At 36.1% G+C, this 9,419-nt stretch overlaps 1 protein-coding gene across 5 annotated transcripts in view; it reads left to right on the top strand.

Moving 5' to 3' along the window:
* Positions 1-9,419, top strand: part of LOC107754461 (C-terminal-binding protein 1-like) — a 31,782-nt gene that overhangs the window by 6,984 nt on the left and 15,379 nt on the right. For 2 of the 5 annotated variants that reach the window (XM_016570911.1, XM_016570912.1), the window contains exon 2: positions 8,137-8,291. In XM_016570911.1, the coding sequence (XP_016426397.1) occupies positions 8,137-8,291 (155 nt within the window). Of the gene's footprint in view, positions 1-1,857; positions 2,304-2,334; positions 3,780-8,136; positions 8,292-9,419 lie in introns of those variants that run through there. The other 3 variants (XM_016570910.1, XM_016570913.1, XM_016570909.1) reach the window with 3 other exon arrangements.

Genomic DNA, 9,419 nt, shown 5'->3' with positions numbered 1-9,419 from the left:
TGTCAAGGTCCAGAAAAGTATGAAAGACATCGTCAGAATAGTCCATCTGCCATCAGTGGTTCAACTGTAACGTTATGAAGCGACGAGAATACTTTTTATATGCGAAGAAAACAAAATTTTTTCTTTATTCAACAATTCGTCTCCTCTGTCTCTCCGCATCACTGTAGCACCATTTTGGAGAATATCCACTGAACGCAAGCAGCGTACGCTCTTCTGTGTCAGCCGCGGCAAAAGTAAACATTTTCTATGTGTATTTACGCTTTGATTTGAACGAAAACAGTGCATCCGTGCAGCGCGGCTGACACAGAATAGCGTTCGCTGCTTGCGTTCAGCGGATATTCTCCAAAATGGCGCTACGGCTCACAGAGGAGACGAATTGTTGAATAAAGTCGTTATTTTTGTTTTCTTCGCGTACAAAAAGTATTCTCGTCGCTTCATAACGTTACAGTTGAACCACTGATGGCAGATGGACTGTTCTGACGATTTCATACTTTTCTGGACCTTGACAGTGTAATTTACTTGGCAGTCAATGGGACAGTCACAAGCCTCCCGGTTTTCATCCAAAATATCTTAAATTGTGTTCCGAAGACGAACGAAGCTTTTACGGGTTTGGAACGACATGGGGGTAAGTGATTAATGACAAAATTTTCATTTTGGGGTGGAGTATCCCTTTAAGCATGTTACTTGTAAAATGAGACTAATGTTAATTCAGAAATCGTTCTAATATGCTGATTTGCAGCTCAAGAATAATTTCTTATTATCATCAGTGTTGAACACAATTGTGCGGCTTAATGTTTGTGGAAAACATGATCAATTTATTTTCAGGATTCTTTGATAAATAGAAAGTTTATTTGAGTTTATTTGAAATGGAAATCTTTTGTGCCAAATTAAATTGTAATTGTTATTAAATTGTCATGTTTGAACAATTAATGTGTCCTTGTTGAATAAAAGTATTAATTTAAAAAAACAAACAAAACTAATTTACCCAGAACTTTTGAACAGTAAGCGCCATTAACAAAAACTCGAGTACCTCATTTCAGCTTTTAAGCCTCCAAAATGTCTCGACTTTCATGGAGAGTTCACAGTTTTTTTTTTGGTTTTTTTTGTTCACTGCCTAGTTTTTGTTTGTTTTACATACTGAGGCATGTGGTAATAATCAGCATGTAGACGGTGTCAATAGCGTTTAAGCTGTATTGATACCATAACATCCTCTGACAAATTGTATTTAAGCACATTTGCACAAGATTGGATCACAGTTTACTTGGCCTGTGTCAACGGATGCTTTTGATGTGGGTTTATCTAAATGAATCAGCTGAATTTGCCAGTTACTGATGAATGCTGCAGCAGTAAAAGACACTAAACAGTTTCTGTTCTACCACTGAAAGCAAATGACTCATTAAGCAAAAGGCCAAAATGACTTTTGAAAACGTGAGAAAAGTAGTGAAATGGTTTCGAATTGAAATGTTCACACATTTCTGCTGATTTTTTATTAGAGAGCGGCCTGTGTGAGCGGCCCCCGACCCTGTTCGTACTTATTTTGTACCTACTTATTTTTGGAGACATCTCTGAGCTGCCCGTCAGGACTGTAGGATTCAGTAATTGGTTTTCTGAGAGCTAAATAACCCAGAACCATCACTGTCAGAGGCGTTTAATTAACTCTCCCTCAGCATGAGCATTCATCTACAGTGGGACGTGACCAAAAAAAACACCCAGTTTGTTTGTTGCTTAATAATTTCCAGTCTTTTTATTTATATTTTTCTCTTTCCATTCTAAAAGAGCACCATGAATTTTTAATAACAGGAAATGCACAGCCAGATTTCCTTCCCCCGATCTCGTTTTTCTTTCGCAATTTTCCATGATCTTTTTTCTTTTTGCCCCCTCTCAGGAAACAAAAGATCAATTTTGCGAGAGCACAGGCTCCACCCCATTCCTCTTCAGTCTTTCTTGTAGCCACCTCGCACTCGTTTCTCTCTCTCTCGCTCGCTCTCGCTCTCCCATAAATGCAGTGACACTTGCATTCTGTGTGTGCATGCGTGTTTGTCCGAGTGAGAGAGTCGAAATAGAAAGTGAGGGAGCTGGGGGGGAAGAGAGGGAGTTCGAGAGAAAGAGAAAGACAAGGAGGGGTGAGCGCGCGTGTGTGTGCTTAAGCTAGCTACTCACAGAAAAGAAGGAATAAGAAAATTGAAGTAGCCGCCATATGCTGAAGATTTTGGTGAATGCCTTGCTGAGGAGACACGCTCGTTTTTCCAGCGGATCCTAAGAGATGGGAAGCTCACATTTGCTGAACAAAGGCTTGCCATTAGGTAAATGTTTACCTTTCCTTCTGCATGGGGCCACACGTGAAAGTGTTGTACGGATATCTGCGGATATTTGAGCGTTCGCTCGGCTGTCGTACAGTATTCTGGCTTCCCCTCCCCCTCTTCCTTTCCTCCTCCCCTCCTCTCTGCTCCGCTTTTCCCTCTTTCCTATTATCTTTCATCTGAACCATTCATCCACGCACAATTGCTTGCTTTCTGCTTTCTCTTTCAGCATTCGTCCGAGAGCCGGGGCTACGGACCTCTGATGGCTCGCTTTATTAACTGCATTAATCTTTCCGAGCTCCAAAGATTAAAAAAAAAACACACACTATCCACTCTGGAAAATTTGAGGGGTTGGCAAGGACATGACTCTCTCTCTCTCTCTCCTATGGCCCTCCCTCACATTGTGCAGTGGAAATGTGGCTTCCAGTTCCGGCCTTGACTTACTTCCTAATTTCAGTCTCTTCGAAGGAAATTCTCATTCTAGAAGAGTCCAAAAGCGGGAATATTAAGAACAGGGTGTTTCAGGATTTCGCGGAAATAGTTACGGCATTCTTTTGCATTCTGCTAATGGGCAACTACTTAATATCTTAAAATAAACATGTTTTATTTTAATTCATATCCGTAAGATATTTCTGATCAGATGGACCAAAAAGTAAATTTTCATTGTCTTATTTTTAGGAGGAGATCGGCTAGTGAAAGTTAAAATCCCTATGAATGTCATTACAGTATTCAAGTGACTCCCTTTCCACCTTTTTGAAAAATCCCAAGTGCACACTTCCAGGAAATCTGGGTTGAGAACAATGCGTTGGCTTTCCACGAATTACAAAAAACAAGATTCACAACACTCTGTGACGAGCAAAAGCGTGTCATTAAAAAAAACAGGTTTTGTCGCACGGTGAACGTGAAGCTGGGATTTGAAATTGGCTTTCATTTTTGCCAGAAGACAACAAAGGGGGGATGTCAGCTTGAATTATCGCCCGCGGGCAGTCGAGGTCTTTAGACGCCGTGTGCGACTGACCCTGTTGGTCCTTGTTGCTATGAACTAGCTAATTCAAACAGATCCAGCTCACCCTCGGGGCAGGGCAATATGAACAGAGCGCCGAGGGATTTTGACAGAACGGTGTGGTGCGAGAAACTACCATGTGTTTTTTTCCAACGCAGGCATCTTGATTTACCTAGCTGTGGTCTTACATGCAAAGACGGAGCAAAGCAGTGCTTTTTCTTGATTGTAGCATTTGATCCCAGAGCTGCGTGCTTGCTTGGATGCATCTATTGCGTGTTGTTGGCAGTTTGTCCTAATCAGAATAAAAGAGATAGCAGTGGCTGTGTTACGACAAGATAACTGGATCCTGCTGGGATGGTTTAGATGTCACTAACACATAATTTACGGTTGTAAAAGTTCACCTTCATTACAAATGGAGAAAACAGCTGGTTCTGTGTGGGAACGGATGCGTGAAAGCCAGGGATCTCTTCACAGAGGTAAAGAGCTCTTGTTTGTGCATAAACGGATGTATTGTGTGTGTGTGTGTGTGTGTGTGTGTGTGAAAGATTATCCTGAGAGCAGGAGTGGGTGGTGCTGATAGAGGTGGGTGTGTCTGTGTCTTATGGGCATGATTACACCATGTCTGCACTTGCCAGGCTGTATATGGTAAAATTGGGAGAGGTCACAGGTGCACATATTGTACTTTTGTTATTATATCATTAACAAATAGCTAAGTATTTTTACCTTTATATTTGCACCTAAAAGATACATATTTACTTTGAATTATCTTAGAGGTGTTTAGATGTATTTTATACCGTTTGTTTATTTTTTGGGGGGTGGGGGGGGTATATAAAATGTAACCAAATAAAAAAATTTCTCAAATTTAATATATACAGTGTATATATATATATAGTGCCATTCAAACGTTTGGAATCAGTAAGATTTTTTATGTTTTTGAAAGAAGTTTCTTATGCTTATCAAGGCTGCATTTATTTGATCAAAAATACAGAAAAAAAATTTATTTTGTGAAATATTATTGCAATTTAAAATAACAGTTTTCTAATTTAATATACTTTAAAATCAAATTTATTTCTGTGAAGCAAAGCTGAATTTTCAATAGGCCTGCCACTAACGACTATTTTTATTTTGATTAATCTATCGACTAATTTATCGATTAATCTAAACGATTAATTCCCCACAAAAAAGTCAACAATTTTACTTAAGAATATTTTATTAAACTATATTTTATTAAACCAAATTAAAACCAAATTTCTATGGTAAGATTTTTTATGTTTTTAAAAGAAGTTTCTTATGCTTATCAAGGCTGCATTTATTTGATCAAAAATACAGAAAAAAATTTAATTTTGTGAAATATTATTGCAATTTAAAATAACAGTTTTCTATTTTAATATACTTTAAAATCAAATTTATTTCTGTGAAGCAAAGCTGAATTTTCAGTAGGCCTGCCACTAACGACTATTTTTATTTCGATTAATCTATCGACTAATTTATCGATTAATCTAAACGATTAATTCCCCACAAAAAAGTCAACAATTTTACTTAAGAATATTTTATTAAACTATATTTTATTAAACCAAATTAAAACCAGATTTCTATGAAATCCTTTTTTTTTTATAAAGCAAAAGTAAAGTGCAACATAGAGTGCAAGAAGCAAGTGTCCATCTCATAATCCAAATCAGTGAAATCAAAGTTCAGTATTGTAGTGTAAGAATGACAACATATCCACGGGTTATAGTCTACTAATAATAAAATTATAATCAAAAAACACTTAAATAATTAAAGCGCATATACTGTATTAGAACTGCATCGCATATAATTATTTAATTAAATCGTAGCGTTTGTGAATTCACTATTATGCTTAATTATGATTTTTAAATTGGTTTAATATATCATGCAGTCTCTAATAATGTGTTTTATGGATTCTCGTCCGTGAAATGCGCCACTTCCGGTATTTTGCCGGTTAGTCGACGCGAGCAAAATGAAGTCGAGGATTTTTAAATCGAATAGTCGAATAAAATCGACGAATCGTGACGGCGCTAATTTTCAGCCCCATTACTCCAGTCTTCAGTGTCACATGATCCTTCAGAAATCATTCTAATATGCTGATTTATAATCAATGTTGTTAACAGTTGTGCTGCTTAATATTTTTTGAGACGTGATACTTTTTTGCAGAATTCATTGATAAATAAAAAGTAAAAAAGAACAGTGTTTATTCAAAATAGAAATTTTGTGTTACAATATACTCTACTATTCAAAAGTTTGAGGTCAGTTAATTCTTTCTTTGTTTTTAAAAAAAAGAAATTAATACTTTTAATATTAATATTAATACTTTAGTGACAGTAAAGACTTATATTGTTAGAAAAGATTTCTATTTTGAATAAATGCTGTTCTTTTTAACTTTTTATTAATCAAAGAATCAAAAGAATCAAAGAAAAAAGTATCACAGGTTCCAAAAAAAATATTAAGCAGCACAACAGTTTCAACACTGATTATAAATCAGCATATTAGAATGATTTCTGAAGGATCATGTGACACTGAAGACTGGAGTAATTTGCATCACAGGAATAAATTACATTTAAAATATATCAAAATGGAAAACATTTATTTGACATTGTAATAGTATTTCACAATATTACTGTTTTACTGTATTTTGTGTAGCTCCAGTGAACATAAGACACTTTTTTCAGATACATTACAAAAATCTTTATGAACTTTTGAACGGTAGTTTACACATATACTTGGACTTTCCATTGACAAGTCCGTTGGTAGATGTTTTTTTAACTGACACTAGGCAGAATGCCAACTTCTGCTACTCAGCCCAGCAGCGCACTTATCACCAATGTCAATAGAGCGCAACAGTCACTGCCCACCTTTTCTGCAGCCTTGGTTCCGGAAGTATTTTTCCCATTCATTTTCTCCATAGGGACTTAAACCAACGAGCTCTGAGATGAATCAACATTACAAACACTGACTGAAAGCAAAAAATATGTGAAAACCAGAGACAAAGGCAGGACTGTGTATTCAACATTTTTATAAGTGAATGAACTGCAGTCCCATGAAACACTGAAAATGCTGTAATTGGGGAAAAAAACATAAACATTTTTTTTTATTTTTTAAATCTATTATTTAAAAAAATTATTTATTATAATTTATTATTTTTGATTTATTATAAAACTAGTTAATTATCATTGATAATATACTTAATTTTAGGTTTATTCCAAAATATTCAAATATACCAATATATAAGTAGTTTGAGAGTGTAGTCGATTACATGATTCGCAGTGATTCATGGAAGCGGGCTGCTGCTGATAAGCCCTTTTGAAGTGGTTTTTATATGGTAGCATCAACATATTTTGGTCTTCAGTGGGAATTTGTCTTGAAGTTGATTAGCTTGACCAGTAGGGCTGCACAATTAATCGAATTTCTAATCGCGATTACAATTATGGATGCCACAATTACGTAATCGTTCAAAGCGGCAATTAATCGTTCAAAGTCCAATTATGTTATTCTGTGTGCTTAAGATGCTTTTTTTTCTTTCTACATGTTATCTTAAGGGGTTTTCCATTGTTTTAATTTTAGTTTTAGTATAACACTATAATACCATTTATATTTTTTAATTTAAAGAAGAAACCAATCCGATGTATAGTTGACATTTGAGGCTTAATACTATAGAAAAGCACTAAAAGTTTTTCAGTTAGAGTGTTTTCAGCTTGTTTATTTTCATATACAAATACGGCATGCAGTTGCATCAAACAATGGTATAAACATCATTCAATGTAAATTGTGATAATCGTAATTAATATTCGCAATTACAATTTCAAGGCAATAATCGACAATTATGATTTTTGTCATAATCGTGCAGCCCTATTGACCAGCATATATTGGGTTATCACTATGAACTGATCATTTAAGTCTGAAAATGTTGGTAGTCTTAGATCAGTAAATGTTGAGGAGCTTAAACAGCACAGTTTGAGGTACTGGCAGAAAATCAGATCCGCAGAAAGAAGCCCCACAGGTGTTCATGACTTTATTGTTACCCATCATCTGTGTTACATCAGCTGCGGTTAACGGTCTAATCAGATTCAATTATCTATGCTAAGCTACAGCTAAAAGTGCTACCGCCAGACCCGGAGATCGGCTGAATGGATTAGAAAATGGTAAAACTCAACTGTTTAACTCTAGGGGAGTTGGAAAATGAGCCTATTTTCAAAAATAGTGGAGTGTTCCTTTAAGATCATTCATTCATTGTTTTCTCCTTTAAACTGATTCTCTGTGTATTTCATCATAATGCCATCAGTCCTCTTACAGAGGGATTGATATCAAGAGTCTGGCTGATTATATATTTACACGGAGTCTAGTTATCATACAAGTTATCACAGTTCTGTTATCATATAACCATTTAGCAAAATGTTACTGACTAGTAATTGACAAGTTGACATCATCAGTGTTCATAACACTCAATGAACATTTATTTGTAAGAAAGGTCTTGAAATAGCAGCATTAGTCCGTTTGATGTGTCTTTTATGAGTGGTTATAAAACCCACAACTGCTTTTTGTTTTACTGTAACAGCAGTTGCAAAAACATTTTTAATATTGAGCAATAAAGCCAGGAATAAAGTGACTGCTAATAATAAACACGGTTGTCTTTTTCTGTGTTTTTGAGTCACTTTATTTTAAGAGTCGTTCCATTATAACTAACCTTGGCATTCAATGTCTGTGTGCATCCTTGAGCCAATAACAGTGAATTCCCTTTACCTATGCAGACAAAATTACGTTTACAGTCAGCGCTCACAAGATCAAGAAGTGTAACATGTGATTTCTGTCTCTCTGCAGGCATCAGGCCTCCCATAATGAATGGCCCTATGCACCCTCGTCCTCTGGTGGCGCTGCTGGATGGCCGGGACTGTACGGTGGAGATGCCCATCCTGAAGGACGTGGCCACCGTGGCCTTCTGTGACGCCCAGTCCACCCAGGAGATCCACGAGAAGGTATCTAGCACTTAATGTCACTCGCTGTTTTGGCGCGGTAGCACTTTTCATTTTCGTTGTTGTGTTATTCTTGTTTTAAATTGCTTTGGATAAAGCATCAGCTAAATAAATGTAAATTTCACAGTTCAGAACGAAGCCAAAAATGTTCAAATGTAACTTTCTCCACCTTTGAAATGTCTTTTCCTTTCTGTTGGCTTAACCAAGACCGTGTGGGCAGAGAAAAACAACATTAACCAATAATATCTCAGCCTATTTTTTCACCAATCCAATCCAGATGAATAAAACAAATTCCTGCTCATTAATTCCCACTGTTTCACTAAGGAATATGTCGCATCACAGAAGTAAAATGCATTGTGAGTGCAGTTCATGTGTTTAAGATTTATTACGACTGTGTGGAGTGGTGTTTTTTCACCACTGGTTTGTACAGATTAATATATCATGTAATATATGTTAAAGTATGATTCTGCAATACATCATAGATCCCACTGGCTCGACGTGATGGAGCCTCTTTGGCTTTGTTACACGGAAAAAGCACTTCATCTCACAGGCTAAAAAAGTAGATTGCACAATGGGGTAATATTTATGAGGCTGTGAGGGTTTTTGCCAGAAATTAGTAGAATGATTCATTAGATGAATTCACTGGGTAGCGTGATGAAATCTCACAGCCATCCGATCCTTCCCGCTGTACTTCACGTGATTGATTTATTTCATTCTCAATCTCACTTGCTCGCAGCCACTGATCAATCATTTTCTTTAGCATTTGTTAAAGCTAGATGGGCAGAATCAGATCTGTCATGTTCTGATGTTTCATTGTGAAAAAACTCATTTCTCTTTGTCAATCGTTGAGAATAATTTGTGACATGTTTCTCAGCAATGAACTTTATCTCTGACTCTAGTGTCTTATGGTCAAAAATAAACCATAAACTAAAGACTTTTAGAATGCAATTTATAATGACATTTATAATCTGTCTAATCTAATATATTCAGATAGAAATGTTCTTTTAATTTTAATAGTATTTCACAAAATTACAGTTTTTTTAGATAGAGAGAGAGAGAGAGATAGATAGATAGATAGATAGATAGATAGAGAGAGAGAGAGAGAGAGAGATAGATAGATAGATAGATAGA

This window comes from Sinocyclocheilus rhinocerous, unplaced genomic scaffold (genome assembly GCF_001515625.1).
Source record: "Sinocyclocheilus rhinocerous isolate Xijiao unplaced genomic scaffold, SAMN03320098_v1.1 scaffold50, whole genome shotgun sequence".
NCBI lineage: Eukaryota > Metazoa > Chordata > Actinopteri > Cypriniformes > Cyprinidae > Sinocyclocheilus > Sinocyclocheilus rhinocerous.
Note: the sequence above shows the minus strand (reverse complement) of the source record. Positions and strands in the feature narration are given on the sequence as shown.